General features: G+C 38.2%; 2 protein-coding genes and 1 long non-coding RNA gene across 6 annotated transcripts in view; 1 reads left to right on the forward strand and 2 right to left on the reverse strand.

Annotated features, from left to right (window-relative positions):
- The window catches only part of LOC105252509 (hepatocyte nuclear factor 6), a 69,250-nt gene extending 61,385 nt beyond the window's left edge, over window positions 1–7,865 (reverse strand). For 2 of the 4 annotated variants that reach the window (XM_025415163.1, XM_020027925.2), the window contains exon 1: window positions 5,033–7,857. In XM_025415163.1, the coding sequence (XP_025270948.1) occupies window positions 5,033–6,572 (1,540 nt within the window). In that variant the 5' untranslated portion in view covers window positions 6,573–7,857. Of the gene's footprint in view, window positions 1–5,032 lie in introns of all 4 variants that reach the window. The other 2 variants (XM_025415165.1, XM_025415164.1) reach the window with 1 other exon arrangement.
- Window positions 7,866–16,234: 8,369 nt separating this feature from the next.
- On the reverse strand, window positions 16,235–23,616 carry LOC105252501. The gene is made up of 7 exons (XM_011259888.2): window positions 23,384–23,616; window positions 22,913–23,197; window positions 22,457–22,581; window positions 21,743–21,967; window positions 17,266–17,401; window positions 16,722–16,851; window positions 16,235–16,400 (listed from the first exon to the last, which is right to left on the reverse strand). The coding sequence occupies exons 2-7, from the start codon at window positions 23,177–23,179 to the stop codon at window positions 16,315–16,317; spliced, it is 969 nt and encodes a 322-aa protein (XP_011258190.1). The 5' UTR covers window positions 23,180–23,197; window positions 23,384–23,616; the 3' UTR covers window positions 16,235–16,314.
- LOC105252502 overlaps window positions 20,338–27,239 on the forward strand; it is a 28,103-nt gene continuing 21,201 nt past the window's right edge. The window contains exons 1-2 of the long non-coding RNA XR_889308.3: window positions 20,338–20,761; window positions 20,998–21,042. This is a non-coding gene — a long non-coding RNA (uncharacterized LOC105252502). The remainder of the gene's footprint in view (window positions 20,762–20,997; window positions 21,043–27,239) is intronic.

Below are 27,239 nucleotides of genomic sequence, written 5' to 3' on the forward strand. Positions count from 1 at the left end.
AATTAGGTTTAAATTTAATTAAATGCGATTATATTTGCAAATTTATTAATAAGATTAATAAAAAAATACAAAATATATTCGATTTTTCAACAGTGTGACTCGAGTGTCATCGCAGTGACTGTCATTGTAACTTGTTTGCCCGCGGCCGGACAATCGGGGGTCGTTTAAAAAAATAATATGTCGATAAACTCGACATAGAGTTCGAAGAGTTACCGAAATTTATCAGAGATTTGAATACTCTCGATAGGGGGGGGAAGGGGAAATAAAAACGGGAGGGTAGAGAGGGCCGATGAACGCGTTCCCCGCGAGCCGACAGGATATCCCGTAGGAACGACGACGAGCACGCGGGACACGCGGGGGTGAATTCGTGCTATGCCCGACATGTGAGCACGCATAGGGTCTCTCCACACCACCGGGTGTCGCGTTTCGGCGCGTGCTGTGCGTCAACGTACCGTGGAAACCGCATAGCGTCCGCCACGCTACATGAAAGTGCAACAGAGGGAGAGAGGAGAGAGGGAGAGAGAGAGAGAGAGAGAGATTGTTATTTCACCTCGTAAACCTTAAAAAAAAAGGACGAAAATGCCTGTAACCCTTAATTAGTCGCGTAATCCTTAATTAGAATTATAAAATTGTATATATAAAAGTTACAAAGTTGTAGGTTCTTTCTTTTTAACGAGCCCAACCCTATCGAAAATTTATTATATAAAATTTAAGTAAAAAAATGTGTGTAAAATTATTAGTTGTATAATTTTTATTAATCGAGATAGCCACGAATAATTCTCTTTACCTAGAAAAACTTTTTAATCTTTTTGTAAACAACTATTTTCAAGGAAATATTTCAAACTTTATTTAGAGCAGAAAGTAGAAAAGTGAGACAAACATTTCTCGCACAAATTTCATGGACACACACAAATAAGTAATATCTTTGATATCTTGAAATTTAAGAATTCAAAAATTCGTGTTTACGAGGACGACATGGTATTGATCGCGTTGTTAAAAACATAACGTAGCTCGTGGTAGCGATGTAACTTCGCGATAAGTCCGTGAGACAGGGAAACGACACAACCGTATCGATTCTTTTTTTTTTCATTATGTCCAGTGTGTATAAGAAGACACATGCGCGGCCGACGTAAGACCTACAGAACGATATCAAGCATCGATGTTGAGGAAAAACGACATTAATTATACGCATTTATTAGACGCATCGGATCCTTAAATTTCGATGAAATTTTATAATGTTTCACGAAAATATCTTAATTTATTTAGTTTTTTTTATTTATTTTAAATATTTTTTCGCGCGCGTATATGATTTAATTTAATTAAAATCCAAAAATTATCTCATATATCTTGAATCTAGAAACTACTTATTTAGAAATTTAGATCCCAGAAAATACGTATTGTTTTAAATTGTTTTAAACGATTAGAACTCTATTATTTTCAATCACTGGTTGAAAAATTTTTCAAGATGCATGGACATTACATGATTCAAAGAAGAACTTTATTATGCTCGAAATGAATGTTTGTAAATTATGGAGCTCCTTGAGAAATATAGAATACATTTGACGAAAGTAAATAGAAAGGTATGAGGAGCCTCGCGACTAATGCACCTGACCCCTTCATGTGACGATCGATAGCGACGACGATGGTGAATGCAATTAAACGCAAATGACATCCAGCACACGTTATAGTCATTACTAGATGAATTCGTGCACGAACAACAATAGCGGCATAATAAAGGCAATTTATAAAAGCGCAACGTTACGCTTGCCGATTGATCGCCATTTTAACGGCTATGAGCGAATTATTTCTAGTTTGAAGTGCCTCGGAAGACGTGGAAGACATCTTATATTTATTCTTAAGAAATTTATTTTCCTACAAATCAGATTAACTTTTTTCAATTTTCTTTATATATCTTTTCTAAATATGTAGTTTAAATTTAAATTTATATGAGTTACATATATTTTAATTTATATATATGAATCTAATTTCGTATTTTAATTTGGGGAGTTTATTAATATAATCTTAATTTTAATTTGATTCTAATTTTAATTTGATTCTAATTTCTAGAGATAATAATATTAATAAAATGTTTTTACATTTTTGTAAACTATAAATTAAAGACGCTATATGTAGTTATATTTCTACGCTTATTAGACTTATATAATGGGGTAGATTCAAGGGCTTCGCGAAATGTTTGCTGTTTGGATCCGCGAACGCGCTCTAACGAGACGGATTTTCTCGCGAGAGAGACGCGTGGGAAACAATAGAAGGAGAGGCTCTAATCTGAAGGGCACTGAATCGAGCCCTTCTTTTTCTTTAGTATTTTCTCACAATGATTCTTTGCTCCCGTGTTTCGCATTTCCTCTTCGCTCCCGGCCTTTTCCACCCTAAGAGAGTTTCGTACTACGAGGGGCTGTCGGTGGAACATTTACACCGTAGAGGGATATCCTCTTTCCTCTTTCCTCATTATATGTATATCTCGGTAAAGGATTGACAAAAAAGGGAGAGAGAGAGAGAGAGAAAGAAAGAGATAGAGAGATGAAGAAAAACAATGAAAGGTAAAAAAAAACAAGAAATAATTTTTGTTTTTCTTAAAGCTTCTTAGCAAAGACGCTTTTATATCACGAATTATCCTTGTGAACTTATTAATTTTAATGCCAAATTTTGTGATAAATTTAAAGCCGCGAAAGGGAATAATGATTAAAAATTCTATGATTGATTAAACTTTTTAGTTCCATAAACTCAGTTTCACGAAAAAAATATTTGTCAGCTTCGCAGATGGATAGCAGTTTAATAGAATTTTAACTTGAAGTTTAGAAAATTACGAAAACACATAAAACGACGATATTTTCATTGAAAAAAATCGATTCAAAGTTTATCGGATTTGTCGAAATTAACGTAAGGACATTAATGAATATAAAATCCGTTGTATATATAACTGCAAAAAAGATCCTAAATCTTAATCCTAATCGTAGCTTCTCGAAAATCAATCTCCAAATGCATCTCCCATTCGATCGCGAGGATCATTCCGCCTTCCGCGATCATGCTCGAGTGACACGAAAATGGAGAAAGTCCCGCGCGGTGATTCCAGCGGTCGGGAAGAGAATGGTCCTCGGAAGAGGTGGAGGAGACGGGGGGGAGGACGACGGCGTGGCGAACATGGCGGCTCCGGAAAGCGAGACGAAGCCGTGCCGAGGTCGCGCGCGGCTGCGCCGCGACGCCGTCGTCGTCGTCGTCGTCGTCGACGTCGACGGCGACGGCGACGGCGACCGCGTGACCGCCGCCGCGCTCGGCGATCAATACCTGGACGCAGGCGGCGAGCGCCGCGACGCCGAGCGCCGCGACGCCGAGCGCCGCCGCATCGCGCCGCGCCGCGAACGAAGGATGTTGAATTCGAAAAGTGTTATTCCGCGCGTCTATCTCTGAATGATATGGAAGGGAACGCCTCTCCCACGTGGGTCAGCCACGTGTGCGCTTCCGCTGTCCGCGCGCGCGCTCCGCGCGGATCTTTTGCGCGCGTACGTCTCCCCAAAACACGTCCCGCGTGTCATTTAGCGCCGCGTCCTTTTTTCCTCCCCCGGAATCCGCTTAATAACGTTCGACCCGTCATCGTCGCGGTTTCTTTCACCGCTTTGCGCATTTCATTATTTTATATATCGATATCTCGTCTCTATAGATTTCGCTATCCGACTGTCTATACTCGGAGTAATTTTTTTTCTACAGGCTATCAGAGTTTCGATTTGGTATAGGTATCTCGACACGTGTAATTAATGAATGTCTTTTTTAGCAGGGATTCAGAAGGATTCCGCGACACGCGTAAATGTGTTTTTTTTTAAAGCAATCAGATTTTTAGAGAGCTTAATAAATCATTTTTTGGGATTCATAAGTGGACCAAGAAAGCGTTGTCTTTTTGTTTTCGAATTTAAACACCTTATCATAATTCAATTATGAGTTTGATTCTGTTGATTTTAGAAGAAGTTTAATCAATGTAAGTAACTTGGCTGTTCTTTTCTAAGCTCGTTCCAGTAGAGCGTTATCAGGTAGGGTGTAGTTTATTTTGAATCGAAGGATATCTCTGGGAAGAAGAGGAGGAGAAGGCTCTTTACAACGCGCGGTCTATCAGGTGCAATGTTTCACGCGGAAAATTTCTAACGCGGAGATACAAGTCTCTATAATTATTCTGAATGTATTTTGAAAAGTGCAATTTTTTTATCTCGCAAATTCTCGTCTCACAACTAATATCGTTTAATTAATAAATGTTGAAAGAAAAATCAAGTTTAACGTCGCAATCTCGATTTTTTCGCACCCTCGATATTATCTTCAGTCTGAAACAATCTCAACTCGACCGCTTCAAAGCGTGACATCAAACACGTATTTTTTCTTAAAGCTAAAAGAACGATTTTAAAAGGACAAAATGTTGTAAATGCAAACGGTATCCAAAGAGTCTGGCGATCGTCGATCGCGGATCGATGCCGAGGACGCACAGGACGAGAACACAGGCGAGCAGCGAGACACGTGTGTATGTGAAGCGTGAGACACAACGTGTTTGTGACGTTTATACGTGTTTATGTACTACATGCGAGAGACTCACACGACGACAAGACGACTACGACGACGACGACGACAAGACGACGACGACGACAAGACGACGACGACGACGACGACGACGACGACGACGACGACGACGACGACGACGACGACGACGACGACGACGACGACGACGACGACGACGACGACGACGACGACGATGACGACGACGACGACGACGACGACGACGACGACGACGACGACGACGACAACGACAATGACGATGAAGGCGACGACGATGACGACGACGATATAATGTCGGTCTGAGAGCCCGGGTTCTTTTCTTTCTTTTCTTACAGAAACGAAAAGAACGCGAAATACACACGATATAGAAAAGTGGGATAGTGTAATTTCGAGTAATTTGAGTGGTTCGTGGGGAGGGGGGGGCTTTATTGATATGAAAACGTGATAAACGAGGAGAAAGTGTCTCGCGCGGACAACTAACCTGCTAGCCGCAAGGCCGACATTCTCTGAAACTCGGGTTCCTGCAGCCACTTCCACATCCGCCGGAAGGTCTCGCGGCCGCTCTTGAGCTTGGACCAGGGTTTCGGGTTGCGCAGCAAGTCGCTGAGGGTACCCTGGCTGCGACACAGCACCCGCTGCGCAAAGATCGCCTGTGGTATGCTGTACCTCTTGAGCTCGGCGCTGATCCGCTGCGCGAGCTCCTTCGTGTTAATCTCCTCGACCTCGCCGGCACCGCCGTTACTCGCCGTGGACACCGTCTTCATCACCACCGACGTGTGTTGCACGTGTTGCGTGTGCGCGATCGTTTGCTGCTGCTGCTGCTGCTGCTGCTGCGACATGGATTGTTGCTGCTGCTGCTGCTGCTGCTGTTGCTGCTGTTGCTGCTGCTGCTGCAGCTGGGTCTGCATCGTCGGGGGCGGCGACGCCGCGCTCGGCACCGAGTGCGTGCCGGGCGGCGAGTGATGCGATGGCGCGAAACTCGCGGTCGCCGTGACAGCCGGCGGCGAGGACGGGCTGAGCGCCGCCGGACTCTGCTGCAACCGTGGCAAAAACGCCGGATCGTAATGCGGACTCGCGGACGATTTGTGCGGCGAGTTAAGGCCGCTCTGGCTGTAAGCGCTCTGCGGCGACAACGGGCTCGGTTGGAGACCCGCTCCCGGCGACGGATAATTGTGCGGCGGCGACATGCCCATCGAGGGTAATTTGTCATACGCGTACGGCGAGCCGCCCATCCCGAGGCCGATGTTACCCAGGCCGTTGTTCTGCATGACGGCGAAGCTGCCGGTGACGCCGCCGGCCGCGTGACCGCCGTAAACGAACTTGTCGCTCATGGTCGAGATCGGCGGTAACGGCTGCAGCGGCGTCAACGTGGCGTACGACGAGCCCGGACTGAAGCCAGGCGGCGACATCCTCTCGGCCACCGAGGTGAGGGTCTGATACGTCGGCTCCGGCTGCATCGCCCTGAAGTCCGTCGCGTCGATCATGCTCGCGACCGACACGCTTATCCCGGACGTAGGCGTTAGCTTGCCCGGACTGAGGAGCTCCGAGTCGTCGGCGTCGCGCGAGTCCACGTCCACGTCCTGAGGCGGCACGATCACCGACAGGGACTCCCGCGCGCTCTGCCTGCCACCGTCGCCACTACTACTACTACCACCAACGCTGCTGCCGCCGTTACCACCGTTGCCGTTGCCGTTGCCGTTGCTGTTGCCGCCAGCGACGGCGCGTCCGTCGCCGTCGTTGCCTCCGATTGCGCCGCCACCGCCACCGCCGCCACCGCCGCCGCCGCCGCCGCCGCCACCACTATCACCGACGCTCGGCGGATCCTGGGACGACGACAGGTCCTCCGCGGCGGCGAGGTCTCGCTCCTCCTTGACGCCGAGCGCGCCAGCCGCGTGCAGTTCCAGCGGTAGGCTCGCGCACGCGATGTCGGGGCTTTGAGAGGCCGACGAAGACATACCCTCGACGCTACCTCCTCCGTTACCACCACCACCCATTCGAGCCGCCCCCACCGCCCCGGCCATGCGTAGACACAGCCGCCGGGGAATCGACCGAGTCCAGTAATTGCTCGCTATGCGATTGACGATCGCCTATGTCCCCTATACCTTCCATTTACGCACATCTAGTTCGGTAGTTCGGGCGCCCTGCCACTCGCCACTCGCCACTCGCCACTCGCCACTCGCCACTCGTTTCTTCGCCGACGACGACGACGGCGACGACGACGACGACGGCGACGGCGACGACGACGACGACGACGACCCCGACGACGACGACGACGACGATACGACGCACTGCACCGCACCGCACCGCACCGCACCGCCCCGTACCGTATCGCACTCGCCGCTTTTTATTTACGTCGACGAAACTGTCTGTTCGGGAAAGGGGAGCGACGTCCTTTCTCCTGGTCACCACCGGTCTCGCCGTCACTGATTACCGCACGACCGCGAGCGACGACGCGCGCGATTTTCCCGGCGAGTACTTTGCCAAGACGACGACGATGCTGCACCGCGACGTCGGAAGGAAGTCGACATGGGAAGTATCCGGTGGTAGCGCAACGACCACCATGCGCCCATGACACCGCACGAGTACGGAGCGAGTGAGAGCGCACGCTCCCTGCGCTCGCGCGTCCGAGTGCGAACGCACCGGTGCTACCGGCTCTATTCCTAATGGAAGAAACGAAGAAAGAGAGAGAGAGAGAGAGAGAGAGAAGGAGAGCCGCAAGCGGGCCCAGAAGCGAAGGGGGTCGGATCTCGCTTTCCGTCTCGCTCTCCTCCTCCCCGCTTCCTCCCTCTAACGGTTCCTACCCCGAATATCTCGCGGCTCACACTACCGGCACAACCGCCATCTGGTCTCCGTTCTACTACTGTTGTACTACTACTACAATACTACTGTTATTCCGCTCACGCGCTTCTTCGTGTCGCGTGCCGCGAGTTCCTCTCCTGGTCCAGGTGCGACCGCGTCTCTGTCTTTCCCCTCCTCTTTCTCCTTTCCCCGCCACGTGTCAGTTTATTCGTTCGTTCGTTCACGGAGGGGAGTAATCGCTCACACGACACCGCCACCACCGCCGCCGCCACCACCACCACCGTTGTCACTATCACTGCACCAGCACATCGTCGTCGAAGCCGTTACTGTCGCGGGTACTTGCGCAGTGATGCTCCTGGCACCTTTTCTCCGCGCGGCGGACAAGAGTCTATCGTCCACGTGAAAGAGAGATGCCGGAGACGACGGTGACACCCGTTACTTTGGTTCGCGCGCAACGTCAGACTTCATTCACCATCGGAAGATAGACTCGACGATCGCGATCGTCTTCCGCTTTTCTCTCCGCGATACTCGAGAAGAGGTTATCGCGGTATAACCTTTTGACGGCGCGACAAGGATAACCTCGCGGGTAGAGCGCCAAAAGTAACGAGAACCACTAAGCGGCTAAGCCACCACCATCAGAGCGACGCGTAACTAGGGGTGTGTAGGTGACACGGACGTCTCACCCGCTTCCACCAGCACTGCCACCTCCAACTACAACGCCGCCGCCGCCGCCGCCGACGTCGCCGCCGCTGGCGTCAGTCAGCTTTCTATCGATTTTCCGATACCTCGTGACCAACGTAGTTCGATGCGCGCAGCCGATACTTCGAGCATAAACATCGACTCGCGTCACCTGCGCCCGCCACGACCTCGACCCAGCGATATTAGCCAACTAACTAACGAGACTGCTCTCCTCTCGATTCGATTCGCGATCGTCGTCTGTCTCTAGTAAAGAAGCTGCTTGCGGGAAGCATCGCGAGTACACTGCGAGATCTTTCCTTGAGAGACACTTTGGACATTTTTCTTCAGGATGCAATTGCCTTCCTTGCGCGATTCATTACGATTCAAAGTCGTAAATTGCCGGCAAACTTGAGCCTTTCCCCCTCAAACGGAGTCGTTGACGTAACAGTTTTTCATTGTAACTTACTTTGCACTTTCTTCTCTTCTCTCGCCGAAAATCGGTCCCGCGATCGATGAGACTGTTCGAGGTTGATTGGTCGATCATCGAATCGATTCTACCCGATGCGGCCCGCAATTTTCATCGCGCGCGCGCGCGCGCGCGCAGTCCGACAGTCTTCGAAACCGCAGAAACCGATTATCCAGCTTCTTCTTCCACTTTAGGATCGAAACGTCGATACGCCGATAAGGTGCGCATCATCCTCCATGACTATTCCGAACTGTTTCCAAGATGTCGTCCTTCTCCCGTGGAGACTGCGAGAACGAACGATCTGCAAGATAACTTGATCGAGCGACACGGAATCCGCGCGCACACGTACACACACCGGCGTCCACAAAGGGGTGGCCGAGAGAAGAAGAGGGGTCGCTGACGATTGGTCGTGGTTGGCGTCGATACGGAGATCAATGGCCGCCCGCTATAGAAAGAGGGAGAGAGAGAGCGAGGGACTCTACGGCCGCGCGCTTTCGATCGATCGGCTTCGACGGCTTCGTTCGATGGCGCACGACCTCGGCGATGAAGGGAGACGGATCCTTGGCGAGACGACCGATCCTCGACTTCGATATCCGCGACTCGCCGATGCGAAACTCGCGCGCGCACGCTTAGAAGCGCGCCGCGCCACGATGCGCCGTCCTCCTTCCTCCTTCTCTTTCTCTCCCCTATCTCTTCGCACCCCTCGAAGCACCCGCTCCTCTCGACGTGGTCTTCGTGCTCCCGAATTCCGTCGCAGTTTGTCCCGAAACGCAAATTTCTTCCTGGAGAAATCGGCCGCTCTCCGGGCCTCTCCTCGAAGGATCGTCTCTCTCTTCTTCCTTCCCTTCTCGTCCCGCGATCTCGAGATGAAGAAGATACGGCAAGGATGCGCACGAGGTCAAATCGTGTGTGGTGTTGTTGGGAAACACGGAGAGAAAACGAGCGCGTCTCGCGCTCGCACGGAGTTGTGCGGAGTTGCGCAAATCGCGAATGCTACGCTACGCGAGAGCCTCCGACAGGAGGGTGCCGGTCTCGCTCTTTCTCCCTCGCTCTCTCTCCCGCTCTCTCTCTCTCTCTCTCGGGGCGAGACGGGGCCGACGAAGCTGAGGAGCGTACAAGAGGGGTGCGAGAGAGTGGACAGGCGGGCGGGGGGAGAGGGGCGGGGATCTCGCCACGGGGATCTGTAACGAACTCGATACGCAGGGGTCGCGAGGAGAGGAGACGAGTCAGTTTCGGGGGATGAAGGATGAAAGAGGACGCACAGGACGGAACGGGAACGAAGGCGAACGAGTCAGGGGTGGCCCAGGGACTACTCGACCGTATCCGGCACCCCCGAACAACGCGCGAGATATAGTTTCTCTCAATTAAGCGAGTCGGCTTCTGTCTCTAATGTATGGCTTCGCGTGCTTATTTTAGCTTTCCTTTTTTCGTCATTTTATTGATCGATAGTCCAATTTTGCTTGACCGTTTTTTATTCATCGAGCGGCGTCATCGATTCGTTTCTATTCGTTACACGTTTGATATCAGCGCATTATCAGCGCATTATATCGATCCGCCGATTGATTGACGTAGCTGTCACAATATCTGTCACGCTATCTTTCTATTATGTATTTGCGTGTTTGTTTAGCGGAAACTTATTTAATTATATTGCACATGTGTAAGAAGATGTAAACAAATTTTTTAATCGTGTAATCTCTTTGAATTTTTATGTAAATATTTTTATATAAATATTCTTTTTTTTTCAAAACTACTCTATGAATATTTATAGGAGGAAAAATTGCATCGATAAGTTGCATAAACATAAATGATAAAGCCCTCGTATTATCTTTTAATATCTCTTATCACTCTTAAATATAGCTTACAGCTTTTCCCTTCATTCTAGTTTCTTGAAATACTTTACATAAAAGAGCTTAATAGGGATTTTAAATAATATAAATAAAAAAAACTAAGATAAAATAATTATTAATACTAATCGATATTAATAATAAAAAGAACCATTAAAGTAAAAAATTTCTATTCAACTGTGGAAATAAGATATAAACGGAATGCGGATTTATACACTTATTAAAGGGCGGAATCTAGAACTGTATAAGTCATTGATGAAGGCGCTGGAAAATTATACGGTGCAAGAGTGATTCGCGGGCGCTTCGCATTGTTGCCCCGGACTGTTTGCTAAGTAGTTGCCAAGGAGTATAGTAGTACATACCTTGAAACAAGGAGACTTATGCCTGCGGGTTCGATCCGCGAGAGTGTGCGTCAGATACAACGCCGATGCGCCGCTCTACGACCGAGGTGGCCATTTACAATTCAATTCATCCGCGCAATTACAATACAGATGATTCACCTTCGATTCAATTCCACTTGCAACATTCTTTTGGAGGATCGCGACTTTGCTGCGACTCCAGATTCCGCGGCATCAAGTTCCCTAGAATGACAAGAATTTAGTATTATTTCAAGATTTAATTCGAAAAGTATTGCTTTCTCAAAAAGTAAATTAAAATTGTGTTTTAATTTATTTTCTGTTTTTCTCTATCATCTAAAATCGCAAGTTTCATTTATGTATACAAATTTCAATTAAATTCCAAGTATAATAAAAATATATTACATCGTAAAATATATATGTATAATTTAAAAATATATTAACTTATAATTAATATATTTATATTAGCTATAATAAATTAATAATAAAATAATATTGACCGTTGGTTTAAAATAATAATTAATATCGATGAACAGGGATGACCGACCAGCATTGACAAGGGAAGAGATTCGCTCCAAAAACCACTTCGCTGAGAGAGAAGCGATCGATCGCGCGATCGAGTATTTTTCAAGCGCTTTGGCGGCTTGATAAAATTTCGATAAACGCGCCAGCTGACACGTATTGCGAGTATCTCGATTCCGAGATTGAGATAAACTCGAGCGATAGAGAATGTAACGCATGTACGTGGGAGTCTTCGAATATCCTCCGTGGACGAAATCCATTTGAGTATCAACGACAAAGTAAAATCGATATCTCGGCGTTACCTTATATCCGGCGGTCGAGTCGAACAGAAAGAAACGGCGGATTAAAACGCAAGCGGATAAATTCGCCGCGTGATTAAAGCGCCGCGCCGGATTATTTCGATGCGAGAAAATAAATATTCAAAGGGGATGCGCGCGTGTAATATTCATACATCGAATATTATTGCCTCTGTAAAATCGCGCTCTTTATTTATTCCGAAACTTATTTTAGATTTTTTTTTATTTCAGTGTATATCTAATTGCTACTTGCGTATAAATTTACAAAAACAAATTGACGCGCCTAAAATATCCCCACGCACATGCATGTACAACACACTCACTTTTCTAACGAATATTTTAAAAATTATAGAAGATATTATGTAAATTATATAATAGAGTTTCCATATAAAATATACATATGTAAAAATGATTGTATTTTAAATTTCCTAAAATTCTGTTATCTATAACTTGTAAATTTAAGTTTGATTTTACACACATACCGTGCATGGAATAATTAATTTTATTTAGACATTGATAATATTAGGGCTCGCTAATGCCAAGATTTCACGGCCCTGGGGGGTAGTTTCTCGACACTGAAAGTGGGGATTCCCGCTGACGACAGAGCGAGGAGAAGGAGAGGGGTGACGGAGGGGGACAAGAGAGAGCTGCGATGTAACGTCGATATCGCGCTCTATACGAGGCGTCGCGACGCCGCGAGTGGGGCGCTCCGCGCGGCGCGGGGGCTCGAGGGGCGAAGGGGGGTAAGTTTCACATGAGTAAAATAATCGATAGCGGCGACCGATATGTATGTACCAGGCTGTATATACGCGCGCGCACATGCACTCGCGACCAACCCCCTGCACGTTTATGCTCGTGTGCGTGTGTGTGTGTGCGTACCGTGACACGCAGGCGCGCGTGTCGCACGAATTCACGCGCGTGAGATCGATGAACAGCGGCGGCATTATGTGGGCTTCGACGACGACATCGACTTTCTCGCGCAATCGTTGCTGTTGTTGTTGTTGTCGTTGTATATCGCAAAAATTTGCCATTTGCGTGATTTAAAAAACAGTTTCGAATCGAAGGAATGCGCGATGGAATTTCAACGATATCGAAATGAATCAGTCCTCTTGACACTTTTTCCTATTACTAAATTTAATCGGATATTTTTTGCACTCATCTTGAATTGATGTCAGAGTGTATCTATATGAACACGAAGTATCTACTTACTAAAATGGAAACATAAAAAATATATACATGTAAAACGTTGTAAAAGTGTAAATTTACTCGGCCTAAATATAGTTGCTTCAATCGCCAGATCTGTTCGTAAATAATAGCGTGCTCTTTTTAATGTTGCGACCCACTTTGCTATTTTACGATATTTTTACAATTTCCCCGAAATACCTGATAAATCGCGCTTTCTACGAGAAAATGAATTTTTCAAACAAATACATAAAAATAAGAATAAATAGATATATAAATAGATATATATATAATAAATAGAATTGCAGAGAAAGAGGGATAATTTTTCAATCGTATAATATATTCTTTTATAATTTATATGTCGCAAAATTAAAATTCATTAGAAACATATGATTTTTAAATTCAAGAATCAAGAAAAAAGTCGCGGTGATATAAGACGAGATTTTTTTCTCTATTCGACTTTGAGTGCAAAAATTTGTATCGATTAGCAACGGGCGATACAGCGAAATTCGATCCGCGCAAAAAGATCACCGCGAATAATTTTTGCGAATTAATGAGCTCTTGATGTATCGGTTTTCTCGCTCGTCGTCCCGCGGAATGCAATTAAATCGAAAGGGAGCCCGCGGCCTTCCTCGATATCGTGATATAATATGCAACGACCATTCCTCGGATTAATGCACTATTTCGCACGATGCTGCAATAAAGCGACATCTCGTTTAACGATATAGCTCGCTTTTTACAAGAATGTAACCCGCCAAACGTAGAACGCAGGTGCGTACTCGCGCGTTTTCCTTGTCGTCATCGAGAGCCATACTTTCTTTAGAAATCGATATCTATAATTATTTCATCACTCGCTTTGTGCATAGCATTACGCTCGCATTATGGGACTCTAGACTCGGTTAGACGTTCAAGAGAATTATTGTTAATTTTAAAAGTATTGCAACAAAAACCTCGTATAATTAATATATCATCTCTGTCATTTTTTCTTAAATTAAACAGATATATCTCACAACTCGAGAATATATAATTAAAAGTAACTAAATGTTGAAGATTAAAATTATATATTAAGAAAAATCGGTGACGTAATTATTGTAGAATTATATTTTTCATACTTTATTTCGATATATTTGAAAATAATATTAAAAAATAATCTAATAAACTAATATTTTAATACATGTATATTCAATATTGTTTAGATATATATGTGCATTCGAAATTGTATAGATATTAAAGATATAAATAGACAAAAAATATAAAACTATTCTCGATTGTATTAAAGATGTATCTCGTGGATTCTCTCCTTGGCCGATATTAGTTAGAGATTGTTACAAACATTTGTAGATTATAGACGTCAGACCGTCAGTATGAAAATGTAGATATGCTATTCCACGTAATTAACACAAACGACATACAGATGTATTCATTGCCGTAACTGGAGCAACGTATGCATACATACCTACATACGCGCATATACATATATATATATATATATATATATATATATATATATATATAATGCATAAGCGTTAATATATCAAAGACGTCAAAGCCTGTTTCCCTCTCTCTCTCTCTCTCTCTCTCCTTCTCTCTCTCTCTCTCTCTCTGTAATTTTTAAAACCTTTATTATAGTATATTCTTATATAAATACAAATATCAAAATAAAAGAAGAAAAATAATAAAAGAAATTATATATATTTTAGATTATTAAAAAAGATAGTTTTTGGCTTGCATAAGTTTGTATTACTCTCTTTCTCTCTATTTCATATTGTATTTATTTTGCTTCTTATTGTTAGTGATTATATATAAGAATATTATAATGATTAATTATTAATTTGTATAATTAAATCCGAACAGTAAATTAACAGAGAGAAGAAAGAGAATTATATATATTTAATTTATAATAAAAAATAATCTTTATTGATTTTACCGATAATTATACAAATGTAATTATTGACTCGCGTAGTTAAGCTCGAATATCTTTGGTATGAATGTGATTTATACTCTAGAGAAGAACATCGCTTCTTTCTATTCTGAAAATTTTTTATTTTAAAATTTCAATAATATATATGTAATATATATATTATTGATTATTATAATATATTAATAAAATCATCCAACTAAATCCACATTAACTTTTCACATACGTTCTAATATTGGGGAATTTCTCTCTCTAATTATATCCTAATATTAACTTATCGGAAATATCAGTACTTCTCGATTAATTAAATCATATTACTATACCTATAGGGTGCAATATATATAATTAAGTAAAATATATAATAGCTTTTATAATTCAATATAAACGCTGTTGATTTCATATTAAACGTTTAGACTGAAGAAAGACTACAAAACTTTGTTTCAGGCCTTTCTCTAAGTTTTCCAATTGACCTGCGAATTGTCGGGTCGCCGAAGAAGCAGTTGATCGGTTTTTTTGTTCTCTCTCTCTTTCTCTCATCAGCCAGTGGCCGACATGTGATCGCATGTGTGAGCGCGTATGATAGGGGCCGACAAGTTTAGGGCATTAACAGGGGAGTCGTGCAGCGGGAAATCCTCTTTGGATTCCCCCCCGTGATGGAGGAGCTCACCTGCCGCCAGGTGCGACTCCCAACTTCTTCGCCATCTGCATGAGGGGCCCCGTGCCATGACGCGGGGTTATTTCCTCTTTACTTTCCTGGATCGTGCGAGTGCGTGATTAATGCACGCGCAGTATATATCGTAAAACTTAGTACGACTATAGTTGCGGATATGTGTACGTCACCGGGGATGAGCATAATGATAACTAACTGGATATGTAAGGTTACTATCAAGTTAAATTTTTTTCTGAATGAACTTGAATAGAGAATAAAGTAAATAACAAAAAAACTCTACAAATATATACACGTATAATAGAATAATGATTGAAAAAATCATTTAGCTTTTCGTAAATATGAAAAAAAACGTACGAGTATATGGAGAATTTTTTTTTAATTTTAAATAAAGCGTTAAGATACACACACACAACACACACACACACAACATATCATAAAAAAATTCTAATTATAAATTATAATTAGAAAAATTATAATAATTAGAAAATTTAAAAATTTAAAATTTAAAATTTAAAATTAGAAAAATTTAAAATTTAAAATTAGAAAAATTATAAATTTAAGAAAAATAAAAAATTTAAAATTTAAAATTAGAAAAATTATAATAGAATATAATAGATTATATTTCTGTTATTCTAATTACAATAGAATATAATAGAAAAATTATAATAGAAAAATAAATCTGGCGCAGATTATTGAAAATAATTACACTTTTTTTAATTATAAAATAAAAAAAACATTTAAAAAATAAATTTAGTAATTTATGTTTTAAATATTTTTTGATTATAATGATTTCTCAAAAATATATACAGTATATCTTTTTCCATAATATATTTTATTGCACTCTATATTATGCTATTCTCTATATTTATATTTGCATAAATTTATTCACGTTATATCGTAAAATATTTTTTAAATATTGTACATTATAATTTTTTGTACACTTGCACATACAGGAGAGTTATTATATTTGTTATATTTTTTTATTATCAAATTTACGTGTCAATTGTCACCATTATAATGAATAACTCATAATTAATCATATTCAGCACCGATGGTAATGCTCATATCTTTGGAAACGATTTTTGTCTGGTGATACCATCGATTCGTATCCAAAATGACTGCAATTGAAAAGTACAATGTATTGATGTAAATTGTAAAAGATTGAAAATGAAATAGTTTTACGAATATTTTTAAAGATTAAATTAAAATTTGTTTTTAGTCAAGATATAATTAAAATTGATAAATATTTAATATCGATTTAGAGTGTAACAAAGATGCGGATAGCGTGCATGTTCTTTATTTATTATTAGTATTAAATGATAAATTTTCAATGCACACATTAAAATTGAACGCGACTTTTAATTAGAAGGCTGTATTTAACAATGAATTCTGCAATTAATTTGGTCATTACTTATATTAGCGTTCATCAAATGGCTTACTTATTTCTCCTGAATGCACGATTACTTCCAGTCTCTTGCAAGTATAGTGACATTCTCTTGGCGGTTCCAAAATCCACAATTTTTCACCTTTTATCTGTGCTTGCCAAGAGGGATGCTCTACATCATCCACCTTGGCAAGAAAATTTTATATTCTCAAAATATATGACTATGACTATAATTATATATACAAAATTTATACATTTAATATATCTATAAATATAAATATATTTATAAAAAGATAATTTTTGCAAAAATTAAAAAAAAATTGAATTAATATGTAAATATCTCTGATTGAATAATATATGTGTGTGTTGAAATAATATATGTGAGTGTGCTGAAATTACCTTATATATAATACGAAATTTATGAGATAATAATGTTTTTTTATTAAATATTGTCATCAAATAAATATTGCCATTTTATTAAATATTATTATTAATAAGGAAAATCTTATAATAGAACGTATCTTTCGTTAACAAAATTTTTGCAAATTATCAAATGAGAAAGATCTCCTAATAATTATTATTTTTTATTACAGACTTACATGCATCGGTGCACCGTAGCCATGACTTCCCATAAAAATCCAATCCGTTTTCTCACTTTCGGCAGTGGCTGGGAGAAAATATGGTCTTTGATAATGCTGACGCAATATTGCACCGATTTTCTCATCGCAGTTGCTCCTGAGAGGAAAAAAGAGAAGCAGATATATTTATGAAAAATTAAATATATAATTTTTTATTCTCTCATTTAAAAAAAATAATTTTGCCAAGTCAAGTTGGTCAGGTTAACGATACATTTTTTATCAAAAATTTTATGTGAATAGAGTTTTACGATTATTGTGTACGTTGTTATAAATATAACTTTTTCTGTAAGCTTAGTTTTTGAATGGAATTGTACGTGTGTATTAATGATTTAAAAAAATATCGGAAAATACATTATATTCTCGTTAATAAAATATATATGATTTTTCAAGCATCAAAATTTGAATTTGTTTTTTTTTACTTGTATGAAAAAATGAATATCCAATTAATATTAACGCAATTATTTTTTTCTCTTATTTTTTGCATTTTGATAGATATCTTAAGTAATAAATAAAAAAGATAATTAATGTAAAGTTATTTGAAACAAAAAGAATTATTCAGAAAATAAAAACAAAATAAGCATTTATATATATATACTTATCTCGATAATTTTATTAATATTTAATAAATGGGATATCTTGGAATTACAATCGCGCGGAATTACAATCGCGCGGAATTACAATATCTTGGAATTACAATCGCGCGGAGTTCACTTGACAAAACTGTCACTTTTGATGCGATATATTTTGTATATACCTGTAATATTATGATTGCCCGATATTTTTCTCGGTATCTTTGAAACTAGACGTGTATTTGCAAGCAAATTTATTCTGAATAACTTAATTTCTCGATTGTTATTAATACTTATTCTAATATTACCTGAGAGAAGCTACGGTTGCGTGGAGAGTTTACTTGATGAAACTGTCATAACTTTGCACTATCGATGTGATGTATTATACTTATGCGTAATAAAATTATCACTCCCGATGTTTTTCGACACTCCCGACACTTTTCTCGACGTTACCGATATATTACACGTTTATTTATACCGATTAATAAATTATTTACATACGATTAATAATTATAACCTAAAATCTTTGATGTAACGAGACAAGTGCGCGATATACATATTTAAAATCGTTTCGTGATACAATTATAATACTATGATAATAATTATAGCGATAGTTATTATAAATTGATTCCGTTTTTTCGACACTCACGATACTGATTCACATTCGATCGATTATATCTTCGCCACAAGTATTTCGACGCCACTAATAATTGCGCGGGAAGACCATTAAATATCTCAATTTCCGTTCTGTTCCGTTCGGCTAGGAATTTTGTATTATACATGCGAATTAAATATAGCTGTCATCCATTTATGCCAATTATCAATGATACTGAAATGATACTGAGCGAGGAAAAAAGGATATTCAAATATATTATTATATAATATAAAATATATATAATATATAATATATATAAAATGTATATAATATATAATATAAAATGTTATTGTGTCACGTATCTTTAAATGGATCTCTCTCTCTTTCTCCCCTTCTCCCCCCCTCTCTCTCTCTCTCCCTGTAACAATTCTTAACGTATGTTATAAATAAAGGGGTCGAAAATTCCTTCCCTTCTTCTTCGCGTATTGTAAACATTCTTTCAAATAATTTTTGCTCAGTATTATTTCGACTATCGTCAGATTTACTCGGAACTTTTCGCAGTTTCCATTCATGTTATACACGATCTATACATTATCAAGAGTAATAAATTTAATCTAACGAATATTATAACGTGATTATTAATAACAGTGACGGAAATTATTCTTTGTTCGATATACATGCGCGTAATGTCACTTTTATATGATATATACATATGCGTTCGATATAATATAATAATATAATAAATTTTACCTCGTTGCGATGTATTATATTAGACGGAGCTTTAATCATTGTTCGCGCTACCGTGTATTGTAAACAAAGCAAGAGCCGTGTTCGAGAATTTCTCCTCTCCTTCCTCATATTTATATATCTACATAAACTTTCTCGCAAGTACTTTTTAGTATCATCGCGACGTTCGTTCCGAAATTTTCGCAATTTTCACGCGATCTGTGTCAAAAATGACAAATCAATTATCTAATAAATTAATTGGTTCACGCGATTGTTAAACTAGTGATAAAAATTATCCGCGTCCTTTTCGCATTTAATAAGAACACGCCCGAGTATTTCACACCCTACGGTTGGCACGAATGAATGACGATAATTTTTAATTCGTGTAGTACAAATGGAATCGTGGAATCGGACCACTGTTCGGAACGGAAGTGAAGTTGTCTCCGCGTCCATAATGTATTTCGTGCGATTATTCACGACGCTTCTTGTGCAAACATAATCGGGATCGATCATCGTCCATCGTAATTAATATACCGTGATCGTTAACCAGAATTATATTGTGGTTCGATATTAAATTACTTATGTTGTCAAGGATTGAAGTCGAGTAAGAATAAATATCATATCCGGTATCAAAAGACCGAGAGAATTATCAGGTATTATGTTTTATCGTACAAGTGCAAAAATATTTCAAAATTCTGCTCAATCATAACACTATCGTAAAATTATCGAGAATAAATATTGCAAATAAGCAAGTAAAACAAATATCGGGCCATTGTGTATTATACGTATCTTCCTACAATCGTAAAAATTTGCCAAGTAAATCTCGCGATTTCGAATTCATTATGTCGAACTTGTGGCGACAAATATTTCCGTCAATTTTATTAAAACATTAATGATACGCAATTAAAGATATCTAAGGAGTACGGAAGATCGATATTAAAATGTACGCGACGCTACAGTTGTTTCTGGAAAACTGTTTCCTTGCGCGATATCTTTTAGTTTTTTATCCGCATTCCCGAACTTTTTTCACGCGTGACGTAGGCGTGACGTCACGCGTCACGCGCTTCCCCCACTTTCCTCGCGCGCCCTTCACGGCAGTTCGCTAGCGTATCTCTTGCCGAAATCACGTCGTAGTAATAATAAATTATTAGTGTGCGTGCCGCGTTAAAACGATGAGCCGAATTCCGCGTACGTTGATTAGAAATATCATCGCGATCGATAACTCGATATATCCGTAAATATCGCGTATCATTTAATGAACGAAATATTCGTCAAAATTGAGTTATATCGCGGAAGATAAAGGTTACGTTTCGCGAGTGGCGCAGTGACGCGCGATTTGAATTTTTTCCTTTTATTCCGTCGCGCATCGTCGAGATTATGTAAAATAATTATATTATAATAAATAATAATAATTATATAATTTAAAAATTCGCAAAAAAAGTGCGCGGGTGCGTAATAAATATGGTGCCGGTAGTGCCGTGAATATTAACGAGCGAGTGTTGTGATAATGAAGGGAATTTCGTCCCCCGAAAGACAGTAATTCCGATCAATGACGTCATTGCAACTGGTGAGTATTTGTCATATATTTTTGCGACGAAAATTGTTGGTTTAATCGACAATATGATATAATTGCGTTTGTGTAATTTTGCGCTTTGACATTCGCCTCGCGTTCTCGATGAATTAAAAATGATGGGAAATAAAAAATTACGAATATCATCCGAATAAAATGTTATTTATTTCAATCTTGTTTCTATTAATTGTATCGTTATTTTAAATTAATATTTTCAATAATTATGCTTGCAGGCCGTTCTACAGGGGAATGCTGCAACAGCGATGAGCGAGTGATCGGTGAGTGAATTTATATTTTATATTTACATTTGCACAACTAATTATTTTGTCCGCAATTTTTTTATATCGTTGCAAATGTAACAAATTTTCGTCAATGAAATCAGTAATTATTATAAAATTGTTTAAAAATGAATGAAATGATGAATATTTATTTTTTTATAAATATTGTAGATCATTAAAATTCTTTATTAATTTGTTAAAATTGAAAAAAATTTATTATTCCATCCTCTATTTCTTTGTAACTTTTAAATTTTTATTTATTATTTCCTAATTACTGGTTTCAAGGAAAATATTTTATTGACGTTTTATTTTAATTTATCGATATTATCTTAATGTTTTATCACATATTGGCAAATCAATATCATTATCGTATTTATTCCGTTCAATTTAATTTCGTCCGATATGTGAAATTAAAATCGAGCCACACATTTAGCGTTAATCCTTGGATTCATAATGCCATCAATAAAAATGTGCAAAAATTTAAATTCCATTGATATAAATAGAAAAATGACTTTAATTCTTTTGTATTGATTATGGTCGAAGAAAAAATAGTTTAAAGTAGTTTTTTTTAAATTGTCTAAAAAAAAAATCATTTGGGAGATTGAAAATTTATGTGAATATCATAAGAAAATATTGCAAAATCTCAAAGGTCTGTTTTTATTTATCCAAGGATTAATTGTTACTTTTCTAAATTACTTACCACCCAACATACCAAGGCTCTGTGCCCTTTTCCATTGTGGCTCGACTTGCGTTCATGTCGAAGACATCCTGTAGATTCTTAAATTCCGTCTTGTATGGGAAAAATTGGCAATTTGCTTCCTTTTTGTAATATAGCGTTTTAAAAAATGAGAAAGAAAATACTTTAGACGCCGTCCAATTTGCCATAGCATCGTTTATCACCACTGGTTTCCCTGAATACGCGTAGCTGATCACAAATAAAGTGTAGTCGTGAAGAAAAGTATTAGTCGCGAAATTAATTAGTACGAAAATAATCACTAACACACACATGCGCGAATGCGCGTATAAATAAAATTCCTTATAAAAAAAGTAGTAAAATAAATCAGATGCATATAAACCAAATTAAATCAATTTTTAGAAAATATTAATGACGTTAATATAATTAAAATAATTATTATTACGTAGACGAATTCTTTTAAATAGTTTAAAAGCAACCTGAATTAATTAATAATAAATTCTTAATATATTTGAGTATTTTTATAAATCAATAAATACGTTAAAAACAGATAGATTTTTGTAAATAATAAATGTTATCTTTAGAAAAATTTTGGCACATTGCTGTTATTATTGTTAATAAATTAATCGGTTAAAAATAAATGGCTTTCATTTCAAAGTGTTACTGAGATGAAATAATTTTTAAAATGAGATAAAATTACGTAAAAATTACTGGTTATACCGTTGCTCAAAGATCGTTGGATCAACGGCGGAAAGCTTGTCAACCTGTTGAATGTCCTGGCAGATCGAACAATCTTCTGGCGGTCGGAAAACTTTTTGCGTAAACCAGGGCATCGTTATCAAACACTAAAACAATGATTATCTAACTTGCTGAAATTTGAATAAGCATGACAACGAAATATAATTCTTAAAATAAAATTTTTCATTTAATTCAAACTTTAATTCTCAATCGAATTTCGAAGAGATTTCAGATGATTATCTTAATTTATTTATATTATAAATGAAGAATGATACTGTTATAATTCGTAAATTATAATAGGACTTGTAATATCAAATGGAAAAATTATATTTACAGATATAACTTGGAGAATTTTTATTATAAAAGATACGCGTATGTGTGTGTGTACATGTGTAGCATGGAAATGTGAAATATCAGATAATGTGAAGTTTTTCTCACCTTATTATGTCGATATGTCTGAATGCGATTCTGAACGACTTGCACCGTTATCCATGTGATCAGCAAAATCCACAGGTGCCTCGCGCGAAGTTTCATTGGTTTCATTGTTTTTGTTGGTTTTAATCGCGAATGGACTCGAAGCAATCTCCATGCTTTAATTGAAGGCCTCATCTCGTTCATTTTTCCCAATATTGCGCGCAATTCCTTCTTCGCGAAGTCTACGGATTTTTTGGGGCAGTCTGCGACGATCTCATTATCATTTGCCATAACGAAGATTCAACAATTCTGATAATCATTGGAAAAATTAATCATACGCGAGTCGCGAAGCGCAGATTGTTCCTTGAATCTTAATTTATTTAACATTAATTTTAATAGTTTTCTAATACAGATCTAATCGATTTATACAGTTAGTTATTTACAATACGTTAATTTAATTAGTTTAAACATTTAAGAAAAGAAATTATAATATACCTTGTTGCTTCGAATAAAATTGAAACACTCCAACTCGCGCTTAAACGATGTGTCCACGATACTTGCAGCCTAAATATTTTTTTTTTTTTTACGCAATTATAACAATTACGATTATTCCGGAAGTACCGATACTCTTGATGGCCGGTGTAAAACTGCGAACAGGATCCTTACCTACTGCTCCAGTGAGCCAAGAATCCCCTCTCGTATTCGCCTCGCATGGGGGTGGAACGATAGCGAGTGATTTGTTCACACGGGTGTGAAACGAGAATCGGTGTCCACGATACGAACCACCGATTGGTTTCGATCGAATCTGTTTAAAGCGATAGAGGAAGCAGTTATTTCGCCAATGTTTAACCCGCTTCTCTCTTATTCAATTCTACTTTTACAAGAAATTCTGGAATTTCTAGAAATTTTGTTGAACGTTCATTTATTTGGTGCAGAAAGATATTTAAAAAAATCTAAGCAATAAATTTGTCTTTACTTAATTTCACTTATGATAAAAGTAAATAAAAATTTAATGCAAAGGAATTTAAAAAGAATTAGAAATAATAAGTAGAGAAATAATAAAAAGATCGAATTTAAAAGGAAAGATTAATCTCGCCGATTAATTAATATCGTTATCGTTCTGGCTGGGCGATCAAAATTTATCTGGGAGATAGAGGAAGAAAGAAAGAAAGAAAAAAATATTAAGTCTAATGGAATTATGGGATATAAATGTGACGCGTTTCATGGGGAATATGACGTGGGCGAGACGCCTCTTATCTCGGAGTGCAGCTGGTCCTGCTCATCGAAGTGTATAGACTTCGCCGACTTAAAATACGATCGACCTACTTCACATTATTGCTTATACTTTGCAACTTTCCGAACGACACAGAAACTTCACTTACTCGCAAAAAATTCCGCAGAAAAATATTTGCTTTATTCATATACATACATACATATATATATATATATATATATATATATATATATATATGTATATGTGTGTGTATGTGTAAGAAAAGAAATATATTTATGTACTTTAAAAAATACTTTTATTGAGTATTTATTTTCTTATTTCATAAAAAGAAAAATTAAAAGAGAGTTTATAAATTACAGTAAATTAATGTATAAAATATTCTTATAGAATATTTCTATATAACTTTTATACATTAATTTACTGTAATTTATAAACTCTCTTTTAATTTTTCTTTTTATGAAATAAGAAAATAAATACTCAATCAAAGTATTTTTAAAGTAAAAAATGGCATTCATAAAATATTTATTTATGTAATACATGTTTTTACAATTTTTAATTCAATAATGTGGACAAATTTTATTGCGCGTTCCTTCAGTTTGCGTCCCGAAAGTTTTAACTATAGAAACACGTCGTAGATTTATCTATCGGTCTGGCCGTACTTCGATGAAACTTTTCTTCGAAATTCGTTTTTCCGCACACGTGGAGATGGGACATGCGAAACAATTTCTATGCGATTGGAAACAAGCGAGTGAGATTCGCCTGATCGGGCGATACGAACGAGATGAGATTACATGTGAGGAACGGATTTTACAATTGCAAATTGTCAATCCGCACGGCAATTCGCGTCTTAATTAACAATTAGCCCCGCGCCGAACTCGTTCCGTACGCGAGTTCGCCTTTTATGGCACACAACTGAATAAAAAACCGCGCATCTGCCCTTACGTCTTTTTCTCTTTATTTTTTTCTCGTGCAAAAAGTGCGCGATGAGCAATTCGCTCGCGAATTTCGTTATCTCGGCGACGAGGGTACTCGCCCGGACACGCAATAAAAATCGCAATCGAAGGGACGAAAGTCAAAAATGCGATTACGTGCCCTCTCTGCGAACATTTAATCCCTTAGACTGCGCTCGTCTCTTCGGTTTCTGACGAAAATACATATTTCCCCAACGAGCTTCAATCATTTAAGCACACAATTCTTTGGCGAATTTTTTAGCTATTTTTCATTCTATTTAGTTTAAAAGCTAGAAACTTTTTCTATACATTTCGTATTCATTGTAGTCGTTTATTAAAAAGAAACGATTAAGATCAACTTTTGTTAAAAAATACCAGGAATTTATTTCGAAAATAAAAAATATTAAAATATTAAAAAAATGCAAATCTTTATAAATAAATGTGTTTTTCCTTTTTTATTTATAATAAATGCTGTATAGGAGGATAGGAGACAAGAAAGATTGGAGTATATAAAGAGACGTACACATACGTGTCAGCGCAATTTAATTTTTTAATTGTTGTCAGTCGGATTTGAAATACACTAGTCGATTTTTATTATAATTATTATTGTATATACGTGAAACTCTTTCGAGAGGTATAAATAATACAACGATAAAAGAATGACAATATATGCTGCCTTTTCTTTTTTTTTCACACAATCGTCTCTTAAAAATTATACATATTACAATTCGCCTGAGTATTGCATACTCAATCGAATTGCGCGTGAAATACATGAATAAAATTATAGCGATAATTTTTAACTTAGCGAGTTTTTCCGGGGGATGAGGCGAGGGAGAGGTTTATTTTCTCTTTCTTTTTTTCAATCTTGCAATTTTTTGCTTCTCTGTTATCAGAAGCATAAAACTATATCGATAATAATAATGATAGATCGATCGATGACAGCTGAGATTAATCCTGACATTTAATTAAAACACATCGACAATCAGGACACAATATCCTATAATAACGATTCTTTACGATATCTACTACTATACAAGGGCGCTATAGAACACATAACGTCATCAACTGTACATTTACGTCAATTAAAATACTCGAAATCATCTAGTTGTATTAAAAACAATTCATATTTCATTAGTTTTTTAAAAATATGTAAATCTTGGAATTTTTTAATTTTTTGGTCTGTGATTTTCGGAATCTTTATTTTCTCAAAACTTATATGTAGAGATTTTGTAAAAATTTTAAAGTTTTGTTAAAAATTTTCAAATCTAAAAATTCTTAATTTACACATTTTTGTGTGTAAATTAGATTTTTTCGAACTTAATGTACTGTCGATTTAAAGATTGAGATCAAATTTGGAGATTTATAAATTTTGAATGATTTTATATTTATATTTTATAAATTTTTTTATATTCCATGTATCTCTTCAAAATATTTTCAATCTATTCTCGATCTTAAAAATTGATGAATCTCGAGCATTTTAATTCTTGAATTCTTGTTTTATATTTGTATAACATAATTATAATGATAATTTGCGTCGCAAGAAGATATTGTGCGATATTTTTCTTGACGACCATAATAAATATAACGTACAATCTATATATATATATGACTATGGAAGATGGATGATCCTGATTATCGTGTGTATTCTTTCAAATTCGCGTACAATTAATCCTCTCCCTCCGCATCCCTGCGCATCATCGCCTGTTTCAATTAATGCTAAACGCGTGATGGGAAGGGGGAGGGTGAAGGTTTTCTAATACATCTAAGATGCACACCCATGCTTATTTAATGCTCCGTTAATTTAAATACGTATGCAGCACAGTAGACTATCATTTCTTCTATTCGTTAATGCGCGTGTTACATGTGTGTAATGGTATGTGTGTCGGTACGATTTTTTTTTTATCTTCGCCCCTTTCCTCCATCCTTCTCTTTTTCTTCTCGTTTTCTCTTTGAGCTTAAGTGACCCCGGATCGGATCGTGTGTGTCGAGCTATTTAAAAATCATTCTTCTTATGTCGCAATTTTTTTTATCTTAAATCGACAATGCATTGATCGAGGCCGGCAGCCTTTTTATGTATCGCATATAAGAATCCTTATTAGATACCAGACGAGATATATACGGTCCTTCGTCCTGTCTGTTCATGTTTAGTGTCTAAAATAGTGATCGA

Source organism: Camponotus floridanus, unplaced genomic scaffold, assembly GCF_003227725.1.
Source record: "Camponotus floridanus strain SB8 unplaced genomic scaffold, Cflo_v7.5 scaffold99, whole genome shotgun sequence".
In the NCBI taxonomy this organism is placed as follows: domain Eukaryota; kingdom Metazoa; phylum Arthropoda; class Insecta; order Hymenoptera; family Formicidae; genus Camponotus; species Camponotus floridanus.